The 19,763-nt window shown below is 34.7% G+C and overlaps 2 protein-coding genes across 4 annotated transcripts in view; both read right to left on the bottom strand.

Annotated features, from left to right (window-relative positions):
- The window catches only part of Abcd1 (ATP binding cassette subfamily D), a 141,555-nt gene that overhangs the window by 35,055 nt on the left and 86,737 nt on the right, over positions 1–19,763 (bottom strand). Inside the window, exon 1 of one of the 3 annotated variants that reach the window (XM_072527458.1) lies at positions 12,676–12,849. The exons of the other annotated variants lie outside the window; for them this stretch is intronic. The gene's annotated coding sequence lies outside the window, so the exon portion shown is untranslated. Of the gene's footprint in view, positions 1–12,675; positions 12,850–19,763 lie in introns of those variants that run through there. 3 annotated transcript variants of the gene reach the window in all.
- On the bottom strand, positions 2,178–6,058 carry LOC140436128 (uncharacterized). The gene is made up of 2 exons (XM_072524835.1): positions 4,631–6,058; positions 2,178–4,333 (listed from the first exon to the last, which is right to left on the bottom strand). Exon 2 carries the CDS (start codon positions 3,981–3,983, stop codon positions 2,178–2,180), a length of 1,806 nt encoding a protein of 601 aa, XP_072380936.1. The 5' UTR covers positions 3,984–4,333; positions 4,631–6,058.

Genomic DNA, 19,763 nt, shown 5'->3' with positions numbered 1-19,763 from the left:
TACTAAAAGAAGATAATTATTTATGCATAGTGCATCTACATTGAAAGACCCAAGTAGTATTAAACAAGACATAATCAAACGAATTTTGACACCAATTATCTGTTTTTCTGCAACAACAAATACATGTTATTCAACAAGATAATGTCCCCACGGAAGCGTATTAAATGATTTTGGTATTAAGTACCTCTTATCGTCATAAGGACTTAGAGCCGTTTTGGATTGCTCGATGCTAAATACTGAGTGTTGGTACGACCGAATACATCTTTGGCTCGCGGTTTGAATTTTGAATTCTTTAAGACATTTTTCATAGTCTTCGTACGTAATTTTATTTCGAACGACGTTATATTTCACTCCTTTTGCTTTTTTCGTTATTCCCAAATTTCCCAAGTCACATTCAATTCTCTCTTTGTTTAGTTGTTTTCTTTCTAGACGCTGTCTCTCGTTTTCCCTCTCCTCGTCAGTTATTTGCAGTTTAAATGTGTACATTTTTGATCGTAATCCAATAAAATGTGTAATTATTTTCCCATTTGCCTCATCCTTCATTAATCCGGGGATTTTTTTATTTAACCTTTCTATTTCGTATGGGTTGTTTTCGGCATAGTCTGAGGTATCAAATTTACTTGGATGCGCCTTTAAAACCTCTCTATATGCATCTGAACATTGCAATTCATAAATAAAGCTATCTGTATCCATGTACAGCAATGAACAGTTTTTCTCTCCCATCGTTGGAAGCATAAAGTTGTAGTGAAAATCATACATACATAATTTGGATATATCGAGGATTGCTGCGCCTATATACAGGGGTTTATTAAAACATACTTCTGATTTCTTAAGTTCGATAGCTACCAAATTTTCGCTAAAGATCGTACGACTGTGAAATCGACTACTCGCAATCAAATTTTTGGCTCCGTACCTTCCATGCCACTTTTTACATAATTTTACAATACGATGACGTCTTATGTTCTCCATGGTCTTGCCGAACACAGCATTATTCATTAATTTGAACAAATTTTTCTCAAAACTGTTGGTGGCTGCCGCCCGTAAATTTGTATTTAACTCGATATACGGTCGCAGCCACGCAGATTGATTAAATTTCAAAACTTTATGTATTTTTGTTAAAATTAACCCGTTGGCTAATGCCTGTTTAAGATTTCTATAATGCATAATATATTTGGTTTTGTGATATAAAGTTGGTATTAACTTTGGCAATTTTGAACCCGGCGGAATGCGGTGTTCGGCAGCAAATGGAAAATCTTTATGTTTGTCGTGTAATTCGCGTGGATACTCCAAGTCAACTTGGAAAAAATAGCCCTCCTTTGCATCATCCTGTATTGACATAATATCTATATGGCCTTCGGGAAGATTACCAACACCAAATTTGGTTACGTCTTCGATCCACTTGAATCCTCCTATTGGTAAAGCTTCACTCATGGCCCAGCCATACAGATTATTTACATCTAAATAGAGGATGTACTTAGAGGGCCGTGTGGGATCATACGACGAAATGTATTTGTTGTTGGCCTCCGAATATCTGTTGCTACAAACAGATATCCCACCTCTTATGGCTTTTTCCATAAACAAGATCATATCCACATCTTTTAGCAATTCTAATTTACATTGTGTGTATCTCAACATACAATCCCAAGTGTATCCTGGCATAGTATAATACCATGCTGGATCTAATTTATATGTGTCTCGACATTTTTGTCGAAACTGCTCAAACACATCAGCCAACAGCAGAATATCTGTTTTTAAATACAAATCGCTGTATTCCCCCAAATTTTTACAATTAAATTTCTGCCAAACATTTTGCGCATGAGCATACTTCTCTTCACTAATGTATTCATTATTTAACTTATTATAAAAATGGTTAATTGTGGGTAAAGAAGTTTCATCCAATTTTTCCAAACTATCAATATAATCGTAACAAAATACTCCTTTACAAGTTAACAAATTAAATGTATCATTATCTACTTGACTAAATTCTCGTTTTAAAATCTTCTTTTCTGATATATCTAAAAGAGATGCCAATTCATCGAGTGAAGCTCCCATAAATCTAAGTGAATCAATAAATCGTAATTTAATTTGATGTTCGTCAGATTGTAATGTAAATGAAATATATTTTTCTTTATTAATGGGAAGTAAGCTCAAGTGCCCATGCTTGCAAAGATCTATAATCATAAAATGCGAGTCGTAGCCACTAAAATTATGAATACGATTGGGACGACAAACAATTTTTTAAAGTTCAAATTACATGCTTGGTGCGCAAATCCTCGTACTTGTCCCGTAAAATGATCGTGATCTACAACAATTGTATCTGTAGCCAAAAAGCGTTTTTCGCAAATATGGCAAACAGTTGCCATATTTGTGTTGGGCTTTTCGACCATAGGTACAATTGTCTTTATTTTGGAATTTACAAATTTGGAAATTTCGGCCATTTCTTTTGCGAACCACTCCATGCAATTTTCACCTCTATAGCTATTAAAATAAGATAAACTATCATCGTAAGCACATTTCAAATAATAACCTGCACTAAAAGGTACATGTTTCTGATATTTTGCTGTTTTACTCAATGAGACATTTGAATCTGTAAAATTATGTAATTGGCATTCAAAATCAGCATAAACTATAAACGGAGTTGTTTGTTTGTATGTAAAATTGCGAAAAGCCACATGGTCATATTTGGGAACAGTCATTTTGCATTTATTCACATCTGAACACATTTCTTCGTGCTCTGCTAGTTTGCTTTCGCTGTGAAAATAGTTTAAACAACGATCGCAAATATATTTTTTACGTGTGTTTTTGTTTAATTGCGATTTTACTAATTTTCCTAAATCTTTAATCCAACAATAATGAAGGCGTATTTCAGTCTGATCATCATCATCTTCTGGAGGAGCATCGTAATCGTTTAATTTTGGAAAATATTTATCTTGTATTAGGAGCAAATTAACATGCTTTTCCATCTTTTGCGGTGTCAGTCTGGCAGGTACTACTTCATAAAATTGTTTGTCCTTCACTACGTTTAATTCTAATGCAAACACATTGACAGATATGGCGTTTGATTTTTCGAATTTTGAAATTTGGTTTATTGGCATTGGGCTTTCTAATTTATCCGTTTGCAAAACAGTAGAATAATGTGGATATTTCGAAACTCGTCCAGCATTTTTGTTAACAGGATACAGAGCGCTAACAATCGACCAATAAAAACAAGCCTGATCAACGTTATGCACATTAATACAAGCCTTTTTATTGCTAATCTCTTTTGGCAAGTCAATGAACGATGAACCGTTTCCTATTTCTACTTTATTAATATTGACTTCTAATGAGATTACTTTAGACAGAGCAGCACCCGAATCTTTTTCTGCAAATTCAGACAGCTTTGTAAAAATTTTATCCTTAACATTTTCACTAAACCAAAGATGTAAATCGGTCGATGTGTCTATAATAGCATTTTTAGTGTTAAAATATTTTAAATCTAAACTTTCGGTATCACTCGATTTTTTAATGAATTCGCCGCAAAATGTAGTATTGACTTTAAGAATTCTATTTGTTTTTAAAATAATTTTAATTTTTCTACTAAAAATAATATAACAATCATTTAGGAACTGTGTTAAGTCCTTATGCACTAAATTAACTATAACTCCAGTTTTAATTCGACTAGCAAAACACGAAATAACATTTTCCCATTTAATTCTATTGCGTAATTTTGAATTAAGCCCCAACCCAACGTACTTATTATTGAAATTTAAAATAATTTGTCTAAAATGCTTAAAATGTCCTATGTAAGTTTGCAATTTTCTAACTGTTCCTACGGATAGTCTATTGTTTTTAATTACTTTACTACATCTAAAAATTTGACTATTTAACCGTCTTGTCCAAACTTTACGATCTCTTTCAGTGAATTTATCGAAAATTATTTTACTAAGCTTTTTAATAATGTGCATCAAATCATCAGACTGTTTAATCACTTGTTTTATATGCATGGCTATGGCTACTCACACAGACAAACAATAAGAAAAAATCACTTACCTTATTCAACTATCTTAAAGGATGCTAGGAGTCTGCTTTTTCCAATATCAACTTCCCCTTCGTATATCAGCGAATAGTTTCCGCTGTTGAGGTCCGTTATTGCTGCTTGGTAGGCTTTGGTTACCCGCTGTGGTAAGAAAACAACGTCAGCGCCCAAATCCAGCAGAACTGTATCCCCAAATTGTGTTGTTACCACCTTTGCACTGTGAATGGTAAATTTTTCTCCAATTTGCAGATCTTTAAGTTTTTTTATTGGCTTACGTTCTGCAACCAAGGATGAATTATTTAGTTTTGATAGATCCATCTACAACAACAATAGAACAAACTATAGTTTTTCCGCTTAACGTGAATGGAGAGATGCATTACATACTCGGCAATAGAGAAGAACCATATACTACAAGAAATCGAAATACGAATAGCGGAGAATACTTCTTATAAAAAATAGCAGACGTGAAATGTTTTACAACACCCAAATAGATAAAAAGGACATAATAAATACTGCATGAAATACGAACAGAGAGATGTACAATTCTCATAAAATACAATGATAAAAAGGACATAATAAATACATAGAAATATACAAAAGACAAAAACCGCTTACCTTTATCAGATATATGTAAGTCACTGCACACCGTATTGACTACTGCGAACTTGTTGTTGTTGTTGTATGTTTGCGATGCGAACTGTGACACCGTATGCGCTCCTCGGTCTTTTAAAGAACAGAGCAGCATATCGCCCCACGCGAGCCCAAGTTGCGTCAACCTAATGCGCGTACGGTACCATCAACTGATTCGTTTCATTGATAAGCAACACCTTGTGTTCTAGAAATGCTCATATTTATATATTTATTTTTATTTCTTCAACTAATTTTTATGGTATACAATAAATAGATATTGCGGTAAGCGAATCGTTTTTATCAATTTAGAATTTTGTTAATGTGGTTGCTGATATCATCATACATTTTACAAAATGTAGCAACTGCGGTTTTCTTTCCGGTGTACTTGTTTTTCCAATGATTAAAATAAAATTTGTTATCACACTTGTTTACGTGTTTTGAATTATGCGGTACCGCGTTATCACGAGGCTTCATCCGGTTTTGCTAACAAATGCACTATCTTTTAACATATTTAATATATTTCTGTATATAATTTCAATTCTTTGATTAATACTAATTTTATCCATATAATACATGTTTTATAAAAATACGGTTAATATTACACAAAAACTTCTTCAGTCAGAAGATGTGTGTGTGTTTGGATTTTTGTATAAATAACTGTATTAACAATTTTTGGAAATTAGTATAAATCAAGGTGCTTGTCTGTTTACATGCCTTATTGTCTAATGTAATGTAAATAAACAATACTTGTACATGTCTATGTCTTTTTTTAATAAAAAACTTTCAGTGTTGTATATATAACTTGTAGTAACTATATATGTACTATATGTAACTCAATAATAAAAGATATTTTAATGAAAGATATGTATATTTCTCCTACGCATTACTACTGAATATGTTCTACGTAGAATGTCACGTTTTATATGGCAAGTTTCTAGATAAATTTTATAAAGATATAATTTGTATTAGTACAAGAGAATTGGGAATTTGACGTTGGTTCGTTTTATGATGTTTTTAGCCATAAATAATGATCGTATCGCACTTGGTCGGTAATTTTCGTAATATACATGAAAATACCTTTCTAATGGTATACTGCACGGAGCACTTGGTGCAAAATTGAGCGAGTTAGGGTTTGCTAGAGATCAAACTGCGATAAGAGATTTTTCTATGCCAATGGTTTTGTTTTACCGTCAATAACAATAAATAAGCATTTATAGTTCGACCAAGTTATTACAACGGCCGTTATGACACCTTACCATATATCTTTTGAACGGATAAGCGGAAATCGACGTATGACCCATCAAATTAAAGGATTTTGAATGATGAATTACATTGTGATGTCTAATTTAATAAAATTCTATGTATAAGATCTCTTTGATACCCTGTTACATTCTGTATCGAATGTCACGTCATTTCACGTTCTATGTCGAATGTCACGTCCTGCGTCGAATGTCACGTCCTGCGTCGAATGTCACATAACTGTCACGTTCTACGTCGAATGTCACGTCCTGCGTTGAATGTCACGTGACATTTCACGTTCTACGTCGAATGTCACGTCATTTCACGCGACATTTCACGTTCTGCGTCGAATGTCACGTCCTGCGTTGAATGTCACATAGCTGTCACGTTCTACGTCGAATGTCACGTGACATTTCACGTTCTGCGTCGAATGTCACGTCCTGCGTCGAATGTCACGTGACATTTCACGTTCTACGTCGAATGTCACGTCATTTCACGCGACATTTCACGTTCTGCGTCGAATGTCACGTTCTACGTCGGATGTCACGTTCTGCGTTGAATGTCACATAACTGTCACGTTCTACGTTCTACGTTCTACGTCGAATGTCACGTCATTTCACGCGACATTTCACGTTCTACGTCGAATGTCACGTTCTATTAGGCACTGTACGGACAAGAAGAAGAAGACGAAGACGAAGAAGAAGAAGAATGTTCATACTAATCGTTGACATGGCTTCTGTGTGTCACCTACGCTTTCATTTGACACCTCATACGTCAAAATCAGGCCAATAGCAACGAAGATACGTTCTAGCGCCCATTTGGCAATGCTGCCATCTTTGTTTTTTGTGTCCCCGTCTCCTCCCCGTTCCAACGAGCCCTCGTACGTCACGATCGGACCAATAGAAACAAAGATATGACGTAATGTCCTTTTGGCATGCTCCGATGCGCACGGCACATACTGCTTTCAACCCCATTTTTCATCCCCTTTCCAACGAGCCCTCGTACGTCATCCTACGTTAAGCCGTTTGGAACTTACGACCGGGGGTTGCGATTTTAGGGGATGCGATTTAGGGGATGAGCCAGGAAATACATAGCCTATCTACTTATCTGATTCGATTATTTCGTCCAAGTACCTACCTGCGAATCATCCGCCAAAAGCAAGAAGACGGTGCAGAGTTTGTGACATAGAATTCACACGTGCGTTAAATGTGCACAGATATATATTCTACATGTATCTTTCTTCACACAATATGATGAACTGTAGTTATTTAAAATACGTATTTTGCCAGTTTTGCATGTTCAGACCTGTAGAAAAATTTCACGGAACAACTTCAACCCCAAATAGAGCTAATCAAGAAGAACGTGGAGATAATTATAACAGGAGACCTTAACGGCAGAAACGGAAGGAAAGAAAACGATAAAGTAGTGGGGAGCTTTGGAGAGGATGAACAAAACGATAACGGAGAACGTCTGATTCAATTATGCGAACTAAACCTAAAGATCACCAACAGATTCTTCAGACATAAAAATATTCATAAATATACATGGACACAAGAAACACGTAAGGTGAAATCGATAATAGACTACCTAATAGTCAAACAAGATACCACAATAAAGATAAAAGATGTGAGAGTCAGAAGAGGAGCTGGAACTGCTACTCACAGCAAAAGTGGGTATTAATTGAAAACATAACAAGACCCACTCTACAGAAGAACCATTGAACACTATAAGATAAAAACAATACAATATAGAACTACTCCAAGAACAATCAATAAGAGAACTATACAAACAACGTATAGACCAAAAATTAATAGAATTCAGATACGAACATCGAAGAAATATACAAGCATATAAAGGCGAGTATAAAAGGAGCAGCATTCAAAGCCCTTGAAGAGAAAGAACATATAACAAATAAACATCACTATTATGAAATAAATGAACCAACAAAAAAAATAATTAAAGAAAAAAAGCAACTATACAGAAAATGGCTGACTACAAACGACGATATAAAGAATATAGAGAAAAAGATAGAGAAGTGATAAACCAAATAACACAACAAAAGAATGAAGAATGGGAAAGAACCTGCTTAAATATTAAAACATACATAGGAGGTACAAGAACTTCGGAGTCATGGAAAGTTCTGAAAGGATTGAAACAAAACTCAAAAGAAAAAATTAAATTGGGAAATATACAGGACAAAGAATGGAAGGACTATTACAAGGAACTGTTATACAGAACAAAGACCACAATTCATTGGAAAAGAAAACAGGCGAAGACGAAGCAGATTCCCACAACAAGAAATAGAAATAACAGATAGGGAAATGAGAACGGCCATAAAAGCAATCAAAAATAAGAAAGCACCGGGATCTGGAGGCATCTCATCCGAGCTTACAAAGTACAGCTTAAAAAAATTACACCGGATGATAAAATGGATATTTCAGAAAGCCATAAATGCAGAACAGCTCCCAAAGGAATGAACGGAGGCATATATGACATCTATATTTAAGAAATGAGATAGAAAACGATGCGAAAACTACAGAGGAATAAGCGTAATATCATCATTAGGAAGATTATATGGGAAGATACTGCGAGAAAAGATAGAGCAAGCAATAAAAGGCAAAATCGGGGAGGATCAGGCGGGCTTCACGGCAGGAAGATCATCATCACTGAAAGTTGGATTATAAACAAGAAAAAGAACAGTAAGATAATAGCAATAGAGATGGAGTGCCTGCGAAGATGCTGCAGAGTAACAAGAATGGATAGGAGAAATAATGACGAAATAAAGCAAAGAACATCAATAGAAACAGACATACTAACATATATAGAACAAAAACGACTAAAGTGGTATGGACATGTAGGAAGAACTAGCGACAGCAGATAGATAAAGAGAATAACCAAATGGAGCCCCATAGGAAGAAGGAAAAGAGGACGATCCCGAGGATTCTGGAGGAACGAAGTAGACGACGCCATGAGTAAGAGAGGCCTAAACGATGGAGAATGGGACAACAGAGAGAGAGAGATGGAAACGGTTGAGCAAGGGAAGGCAATGAATACTGTAGAATCCCTGAATATATATTGAAAAAACGTGTTTTTTGAAAATATTTTTCTCATGATTAGAGTTACCGGTTAAATATGGGTAAATATCCAATCATTAACATTGAAATCAAAATCACAAACTTAAAAAAACCATGGAATATTTTTTTATATTGTGATGACTTCTTCCAACAAAAGGTTCAGTGGGTCCAACAGAGATATCATATATTTTTTGCAGTTGTTTAGTTTGGTTGTTATATTGGCATATTAGAATGGACTTTCCAGATAAAAATAGCCTTCTTAAATGAAAAAAAGGTTTGATAGATTCAGCCAAGAGATTCTCGGTACGGATTAAAGTCGTATTTATATTGTTTTTAAAAATAATTAGTACAAAGAGCGTAAAACTAATTTGACTTTAAATCCGGAATTTAAATAAATTCCGGATTTTATCTTCAAACACAACCCTTTGATAACAATTTAAAATGGATTATTTAATTATTGACACAGAAAAACCACTACACCGGAATTATTCAATACGCCTGATAACAAAACAGATGTATCAATAAAGTACAAAGGCCGCTCAAAGGACAATGCGTATTGCGAATATATATTATCATATCTTTAACATGCGTCAACGCGTGTACTTTATAGACAATTTTATAACGAAGTTATTAGATAAGCAATAACAATATTGACAATGATTAATGAGTGACGTATACAAATATATCTCAATAATGGAAAAATATATTTTGGGCTAAGAATACGAAAGACAAACCAATTAAATTAATCTAATTTTTTATTTTCATAGAAATAAAATGGTAAGATCCAATGGAGTATTAAAATTTCGACTACAATTTGTGCTTTCACTGATTCCTACGAGATGGCGCCGTGGAATCTACCAACGCAGGAAAAATTAGAAAAAAATAATTACACCTAACGTAATGGCTGATATCAATGAAACTATAAACGTGTAATAATTAAGGTAAGTACCTAGACTATGGAAAGTCCGGCAGATGGCATGGAATGTGTAGGGAAGAGTGAGCTGCGCGGGCCGTACTCTTTACCATGGATGAATTCGTCGAGGCATTAGATGCATCCAAGACAAGTAGATTCCCCGGACTAGAGCAGATACCACCCGAAGCGGTAAAAGGTCTGGGACGGCTTTTGGAACACATGAAGGCATTCTTGAAGCACAGATTTTCCTGAGGTTTGGAGGACATCAAGTTTGGTACTGCTTCCTAAAACTGGAAAGAAGTATCGGTCCATATACCTCCTCCCATGCATTGGGAAGTTGTACAAGAAGATGCTGCGAGGGCGGATCAACGACACGATTGAGAGATCTGGATGCCTATCACCGAGACAATTCGGATTCTGCAAGACGAAGAGCATAATTGAAGAAATTTTGAGTGTAATCGAGGAATTGCACAACATTGGAGACGAACAGCGCTGGGCGACTCTGCTACTCTTCAATATTAGAAATGCATTCTAATGGAATGGAAAGCGGTGATGCCGGCATTGTAGTAGAGGGAGTGTCTTAACTATCTGATGAATGTGATAGCGGAATATCTTTCCGAGAGAAGGATCAGGGTTGAGAAGGGCATGTTCGTTGACGTGACGAGTCTCACAGGGATCGGTCTGGGACCAGGATGCTATGGAAATTGGCATATGACGGGGTCATGAACTGCGAATACGGAGAAGGTATAACTCCCTTCGCCTTTGCGGATGATCTGGTTGTGCTGGTAACAGCGCGGGACGAGCCGGGTTTAAACAGGATGAAACAGGTTGAAATTGAACAGGATTAAGTAACTCTTGTGCTTTCCTTAGTTGTATGTTTTCGTCTTTCTTTATACTTTTCATTAATCTGATTTGAGTAACTGAAAGGCTAAATCCCAATTAAAAAACGACAACATAATCCTCGTAGAGTGCGAAACAATTCTGGAATTTGATAAAGAAAATGACGGAAGCTATCGAAGACAAGGATCACGTAATTAACGCATCAAAAATAAAAGTTCTTGCTAGATAAAAGCAATAATAATATGCCAATTGCATATAAACACATAAATGGAACAGCTAGGGCCATTGTAGACATATATTGTGTACCTATATTTAGGCAAAGAAATCAGCAATCAACTCAGCCATTTTAAAGAGATGAGACGAACAATAGAAATCGACTAAATCGTAAACATGCACTAGGTTCTCTTTAATATGAAACTTTCGCTATCCACTCGCATCCTCTAACAATGGAAATTCCACAGCGACTGATCAATGGAAGGAAGTGTTAAATTTCATTGATCTCAAAAGAATCGTAAAAAAGTGCAAACATTGCGTAACGTTTATTTATTTAACAGCTTTATACAAGACATTTGCTGCAAAATGCAAAATGTGCATACGAAAGCTGCGCTCTTCACCTGATACAAATTTGTTTAAAAAATTGATTTCGCGCGGGTAATAACTGACATTGCGGTTCATTTCTAAACAAAAAGTCATCATCATTATCACCATCCAGCCTTCATTTATCATGTCCACTGTTGGACGTAGGCCTCCCTTAAACTCCCCCCTTAAAGAGCATAAAATCGTATGGAATGGAGGAGTTTAGAGGAGTTTAAAAGGCACAAAAGGTGCTAAACATTTTTGTTCAAAATTATCTCAGCTACATTTCTTGTTTGAAACATTTTTTTCTACAGCGTGCAGATTCTTGGTAAATCGATGGAAGCCCGGGAGTAGGTTTGACAATTTTTTGCATCTTTTTGTTCCAAAACTGACATTTTAAGCAAAATTCAGTTTTTCTAATGATTTTTAAAGGTCAAATCTCTGACGATTAGACTAATGTTTGGAACTTGAGGTATGAAATTGATAATAATAAGTTATATGTCAAAAATTAGGAGGATGATATAAATGTTAAAAATTATATCTTAAATCTTCGTAAAACTAAAAGAAATTTCAGAAATCGTAGAAAAATACTTGGGGTACGATAAAAACTGAAGATATGGGAGACATTTTAAATATTATGAGGTTTCATGAACTTCATAATTAACCAATTCAATCCAAATATTATCACTGTCTGTGTCCAACAGTCATTTTGACGTTTCATTAATAATATAGGCTAGCGCATCAGCTGGGTCAATTTCAAATTACTGTATTTTAGCTAAAACTGCATCAAAATGAGTTTTGTAAAGCTCAAAATGTTCATTTTCCTTTGTACTATAACCCTCATTAATATGATACTAAAGTTTTTGATCTCAAACCACCGAAAAATAGTTTTTGCAGTTTACACCTAACCTAAATTGTATACTTATACAATTTAGTCAAAAATTGATAAAATTTAATTTTTCAAAATTTATTTTAACGCTCATAATCATAGCTTTAAAATGCGGTATGTACTTTAAATCTTTTTACGTTAAGCAAAAGTAAAGTTATAAGCAAAAATGTCTGAGACCAGACCATAATTTATTATTTTTTAATAATAAATTTGCAATAATAGTTTGTTTGGTTTGTTTTTCTTTAAGAAACAAAACATAATTAAAAAAAAAGTGTATATCTTTAATAGTTTATTATTTACAAGCATTTAAACAATTAAATTGTTAATAACAAATTCCGGCCCACAAATTCGGATTTAGCGGGTTACAATACATAATCAGTTGGACCTCGACTGGTCATGAAACCCCAAAAACCCTCTTTGCTCCTAGACTAATATGTTATTGTTCATTCACTTTATAGTCTAAATTAGTCACTAATTTCATTATCTGAAGCTGACTCACCTTAAAAAAAACAGACATAACCACTACAAGTCGAATAAACAATGAACGACCACAACCACCAATAGTCCTTTTACTCTAAAACCACGACTTCACCCCTGAATTAGTTCACAACACTGTTAGTCACGACGCGACGTACCAAACCAGCAGAGTGAGACCGATACCGATTGATTACCCGCTCATTCTTACAGTGTGATCTAATCTTGGAATGTTGGATTGCACTATACAGATAAGATTCGACAAATAATGGATTAGAGGTGGATGGGCAGTATTTTTTTGTCACCGTTACAGCTCTATACACCGTAACGCGTCCTGTCCCGTGTTCCTCTGCCCCGCAAACTTAAATTATTTATTTTTTTTATAAATAACGAGTTTATTACAGCTGCCGCCGTTTCTCGCAACCTAGCTTCCAACGCTTGCGATCGTTCCAGTCATCTACTTGTAGACCCCTATCTTCCATTGCACCTTTTACTTCTTGTCTCCACGATCTTCTTGGTCTTCCCTTTTTCCTGCGGTTGGTGGGGATCCACTGTAACATTCTCTTTGGCCATCGTTGATCATTCATCCTTTCTACATGGCCATACCATTTCAGCCTTTTGCATTCTATAGTTTCCAGGACGTCAATGTCTATGCCCATACGCTCTCTGATTTCAGTATTCCTTACTCTATCTCTTCTAGTGAGTTGGCAACATCTTCTCCAATAATTCATTTCCATTGCTTTTATTTTGGATGCGTCATTTTTATTTATTACCCAAAGCTCTGAACCATATGTAGCAATGCTTTCTATGATACTTTTCTATATCCTAATTTTTGTGTTTCGGGTGATGTGGTTATTCCAAAGTATACTATTCAGTTCACGTATTGCTGAATTTCCTTGACCAATTCTAGTAGCTATTTCGTTTGTATTCCGACCATTGTTTGTAATGTTTACACCGAGATATTTATAGCTATCAGTATTTTGAATTTGTTTGCTTCCTAGTTCTAAGTGCTTTCCTTCACCTCCCACTACTACGTACTCTGTTTTTGATGGATTAATTGATACGATTAGGGCCCCCAAGATTTATTCTTGAGAGGAGAAGAGTCCATGAACTTCTTTACATGAACGAAACATAGCTAACTTAATATACTCCGGCAAAAAAGTATCGCATCACTATAAAATTACAAATATTTCTGACAGCATTTGGTTAATATTAAATTATTTCTTTCTGGTCCTTAAGAATATTAAGGATAGAATAAATATTAAAAATAAATTTGTAAATACAGCTTATTGTTTATGAAAAAAAAATGTTAATTGCTATTTTGTCTGGTTTTTATATTATCAGTCTTTATTTTACTTTTGTAAAAAGTATACAGTTTGCGTTTAATTTAAAATTTCGTATTAAATATTGAGTATGGAAGGTCGTGACAATATAAATTTAAATTTAACGAGAGATCAAGTGGTTAGAACAAATTCCCTCATTGAAGACGGAAGGAGTTAGAGATATGTGGCAAATTTAGTGGTTGTAAATCAGTCGACAGTATCACAAGTGGTACTAAGGTACCGAGAGACTGGTCTTTATGAAAGACGAGCTGTAACAGGTCGACCAAAGGCAACTACGCATGTAGACAATAGATTTCTAGTTCTTCAGGCTTTGCGTCGAAGACATGTGACTGCAAATCAACTTCAACATGACTTAGCCGAGACTCGAAATGTACGTGTGTCTTCAGAAACTGTTAGGCACATCTTAAGACAGTCTGGAATTAGGGCCAGTAGCTGCCACTGCCCCGAGACTTACAAGGAAACACCGTATAGCACGTCTAACATTTGCAACAGAGCACGTAAACTGGAATATCGACGACTCTTTACGGATGAGTCGAGATTTTGTTTATACACTTCGGATCGAAGAATACAAGTTATTTTCAATGCAACCTAAGACCGGCAAGAAACTTTGGAGGAGGATCTATTATGCTCTAGGGCGGAATATCTCTTATGGGTCAAACCGAATTGGTACAGCTAGATGGAGGATCCTTAACTGCTGATAAGTACATTAGAGAAATTTTGGAGATGCATGTTGTTCCTTACGCCCCATTTATTGATAATAACTTTGTTTTAATGCATGACAATGCACGCCCACACGTCGCAAGAATCGTTACCGAGTACCTTCAAGAGGTAAATTTACAAGTTTTGAATTGGCCAGCGCATAGCCCGGACTTAAATCCAATAGAACATGTTTGGGAGCATCTTTACAGAAGGGTGAGATCTGGTAATGTGACGCCAGTTAATCTTCAGGACCTGCAACGGTTGTTAACCGTAGAATGGGATAATATCGATCAAGATTATCTAAGAAGACTAATTGGAAGTATGCTACAACGTTGTCTAGATGTTATAAGAGCTAGAGGAGGTAATACGTCTTACTAAATTATCATTACTTGTTACGTACTTAAAAAACAAAAAAAAACAACAGTTAAAAATCGATGTTTTAAATTATTTTTAATACAAAATTTGCAGTCATAGGTGATGCGATACTTTTTGGCGGAGTATATGTAAACAATTCAAACATCTGACCATGTGTTTCTATCACTTTTGTATTATCCAACAGTTTTATTGTCTATCACTTATAATATGTATATTAAACGCTAAGTTTTACTATACGAATTGTTATTTTGATGGCCGAACGGGCCACCCCGCTCAGAAAAACAAAAAGTTTAATATTATTAGTTTAAAATCTACAATAACTAAGGCTTATATAGCACTAGCCGGTGGAACGGTTCAGCCGATGGATGAGCAGTACGACAAGCGTTCAGCTTATCCAAAAATTATCAAAACTTAAACTTATCAAAAAACCAAACAACAGAACAAAATATAACTAAGTGTAAAGTAACATTTCTTGGTGGTTATGTACCACCTAATTACACGACTTTTCTATTATAGTAAAATAACGAATTATCAGCCAAATGGCAAAAAATATTTTTAGTAATGTGTACTTACAATTAAAGCCCCAAACATACTAAAATAAACTAATATTAGTTTAAAATGTTGAAACTACACGACTTGTTTTTAGCAAGCCGATAAGAAAAAAATGAAAGTCTAATTAAAATGTGAACCCTATAAATACGAAACATGAATATGGAAATAAAAAGTGGTAAATATAGTAATTATAAACAACGAATAGATTACGATTTAATTAAAATTAAAAGTTAAATATTTAAAAATAAACATATAAACAAATATTTAAAAGAAACAATGAGATTGCTTAGGGACTATTTGTTCAATCTATGGATCTATATCGATATAGATGTATTACTACCTATACCAAATAATAAGAAATAGTAAAGAAACTGCCTAAAAGACGCTTCTATTTGCGGAAGTCACCAACGAACAAGGTTAGCAATCTATAGTCAGAAATCAGATTGATTACGTCTGTATAAAACATAGATACCATATTCCCCTCATCGCTAGATTTCGCTAGATATAAATATAGACATACTGATTTAAAGAGACTCTTTTTCTTCTTTGTGTGCCATGCTGGTTTACAAGCATTTAGTATTGTCATGTGAAGAACCCAAATTTATTGACTGCAGTAACCAATATTTAGACTCCCTGATTATACGCGGATTATCGAACCTTTCAAATAATATTAATGTTGTTGTTCTCTCTGTTTGTGAATAGATTTTAGCATATCGTTGGATATATGTTCTCAGGCGAGAAACTTCTAATACATAATACAGAACATCAGTTAATGAGTCTTTGGGTGCCAGCTCTATTTTAGCGAAGATTTACTCGCCGTTTTTAACTTTACAGTTAATCCAGCCTAGTGGCCCAGATATCTAAGTGTTCCAACATGTCTCGTGTTTTGCCGTCTAATTTTAGTACTTATTGTTCTTTGAACAATCAGTACGTACAATCAAACGTTTTGATTGTTCTTTGTGTTAACAGTTCAGCCTTTTTAATACGTTCTTTGTTTACTGTGATTAAAAGAGTTTGAAGATCTTCTAGAATATCTGCCTATATGGCGGTATGATCAGCGTACCTGATGTTATTAATTTCTGTCTACCTAACTTCACGCTTAGTACAAACTTTACCTCAAATCTCCTGATCTACCTTAACTCTAGCAGTCAGATTGTAATGAAAATGTTTGAGCAATTTGGTTACGTACTTGCAGATCAACGAATTCCAAGTATTACAATGCGGTTTATTTAAGACCTCGCAATTTATAAAACCTACCTAAATATCTTAGGAACCTCGGCGCTTCCCGAGTACCCACAATACTTCGAAAACTTTTCAGTCTTTTTTACTCTATTTGTTGTCATTCGGCTATATTATCGTTCCATTCTACTCTTCTATTTCTTACCCAGTTCTTTATGTTCTCCACCTTAAATCTACGTCGTGTATCTGTACTTCTAGATCTGTCTCATAGTGTTTTAATGTCTGCTGTTTCTAACATCCTTTTTGTCCTCTTTGTGTCTGCCGCGTATGTCAATATTAATCCGTATTTTATAAAACATAAAATAGTTTATGTTTTAAGAATATTAGACTAAACAACTTTGAGAGTCTGTTTATATTCAAAAAATATTAAACTCAACTTCCAGAGCCAAGTGTCGCTTTGTTGTCGCCAATATGTTGATTATTGTCTCGCTCTTTAATTTTTTTTATCTCTGTTCTGCTTATAGAAATTTTAAAAATATTTGCAGAGTTCTAAATAAAGATAGACAAATAATTGGCTGTTCTTTCTACTACTCAGTGAATAAAGGTATATAGATACACCATCGAGCAAAAATACACAAGAAGGAATATGGGAAAAGGGGAAGTGCCATTTTGAGAGGCCACATTAAACAAGGAAAGAGAGTCTCTTGCTTTGTTTAAGAAAATTTAGTTGGGTTATGTTATTGTTTATCAAAACTGTTACATGAAAGCTTATTTATATTGAAGTTTTTTAACAATTGTGTCACATTTTAGACTATTATCGTTATTTAATTAAAACTTTATTATGCTCTAGTGTTAAAAAAAGTATTTTAAGTGTTTGGAACATGGTGCTTATAATAATATTGGAACATAGTCTTAAATTTGGCGTCTTTGCATTTCCGGATATGTCTGCCATATTAAGAGGCCACTTTTATGAATTTTGGTCTCCTTTTCATAACGATTAGAATCCCTCTTTTGTCTTTTTGCTCGATGAGATACACACACAAAAAAAACAACAATTGACAATTGAACAATCAAACTAAATTTCTCGAACTCAATAACAACTATTTCTCACAGCACTAGCATTGTAGCGGCTACAAAAATCATTGTCTCTCCCATCTCTACAGTACAGTGTCGCCCGGATACGATTTCTTCGGAGTACTTCCGTTGGGAAAGGTTTTTAATGAGAGGTTGAACAATCTAAGGAAATGTAAAAAACTAATAAGTTAATAGGCAATAATTATCAACGGAATTAATGATGTTGTATTATTATATATTATACGATTATTTCGTGCAGAAATTCAGACACAAATTCTTTATACAATAGAAAATATACATCTTTTAATGATTCAAGATATTTAAAAACTTTTCTACGTAATTGGCGAATGATCTGAATTATTATTTGTAAAGAATTTTCTCTATGATGTATTCTTCTGTGTTACTAATCTATATAATTCTATTCTAAATTTTTAACCATCGTTTTCTTTGCCTTTATCCCTTCCCTAATTAAATTTCTCCATTTCTCTATCTTGGACTATACCCATATCAATCCTCTTTACAGACACATTATGTCTCCCCCAGTTCTTCCTCTCGGCCTCGTCCCAGGAAGCCGCAAATCAGCAAGTTTTCGTATTGGGCGACTAACGTTTCAACATCGACGAGAGTTGTTTCTCCTATATATTCATAGTGTGACTTAAGTAGTTTTATGGTCCTGTAGTTTGCGCATTGTTGTATATCTTCCTTGTTTTTGTAAAAAAGTACTACTATGCTGCTTTTCCATTCGTCTGGCATTTGTCCCACTTCCATAATTCTATTAAATAAAACTGTTAGCCAACTTGATCCTGTCTCTCCTAATACTATCCACACTTTCGCCAGGAATATCATCTGGCCCAACCGCTTTTCCTTTACTTTTTGGAGTGCTTGAACCACTTCCTGGTTTGTTATTTTGGTGACCATAGCTGTTACTGTCTCCGTTAGCTGAACTGGTTTTCTGCCAAATTCATCATGCCAAATGACAAAGACTTTTTCCATCGTTTTTTAACATTTTTTTTTTCGTGAACTAGTAGTTTTATTATTTTCAATTGATTTTAGGACTTTTGGGTGATACGGCTTATATCACGGTCACATTTAAGGTAACTGTGACCTCTGATTGGGAACACAAGCTTTACCCTGTCAAATCTGTTCTTTTTCTTCTTCTTCTTCTTAGTCGTTAACCTGATGCAGGTATCGTGATATCATGAAGCTATTAACTAAATTTCCCAATGTTCCTCCACGTTTTTCGTTCTGTTCTTTTTAGTGACTAAATAATGCAAGTAGCAAATCATCGTATAGTTTTTGTTTTGCTCTGCACACTCTGCAAAATATTACTAATTTACGTACAGTTGCCGATATAATGGAAGTCACAAAACGATCAATAATTAAACAAACATCATCCGCACCTTTCTTAGCAATGCTCTCATCATAAGTGTCAAAAAAAGACGCTTGGTCAGAAAGAAAATGAACTGTCTCTTGTAAACACCATTTATTTGTGTTTATACTAGGACAGTGAATGTTTTTTGGTAGTCCATGGTAATAGCTTCATGGTCAGGAGATTTCCTAGATTTCTTCTTGTACGAAGACTTCAATTCATCGTACTTTTTCTTAAATGGCGTTTTTCTTCCACTAATCTATCTGTCATTTTGTAACACTATTTTTTACTCCTCACTAACGGATGCAATCGGTTGTGCAAACGCAGCTTTTCTTGACCTATTAGTATCGCATGCGCTGCAAATATCTTTACGAGAGTAACCGAACGAAAATTTTTTCTCGATTAAATATTTCCCCAAAAGAGTCATAGGAAATTTTATTGTTTGGATTTGACTCTTGCTACCTCGACCATAACTTCTTCTTATGGTGCCCTATCCAATTAGCGGATATTGGCGACAATTCT

This window comes from Diabrotica undecimpunctata, chromosome 3 (genome assembly GCF_040954645.1).
Source record: "Diabrotica undecimpunctata isolate CICGRU chromosome 3, icDiaUnde3, whole genome shotgun sequence".
In the NCBI taxonomy this organism is placed as follows: domain Eukaryota; kingdom Metazoa; phylum Arthropoda; class Insecta; order Coleoptera; family Chrysomelidae; genus Diabrotica; species Diabrotica undecimpunctata.
The sequence above is the reverse complement of the archived record's forward strand: the minus strand, read 5'-3'. Positions and strand labels throughout refer to the sequence as shown.

Excerpts from the sequence above, each read along its gene's own strand:
- LOC140436128 (XM_072524835.1), bottom strand. The coding sequence starts at position 3,983 with ATGCATATAAAACAAGTGATTAAACAGTCTGATGATTTGATGCACATT.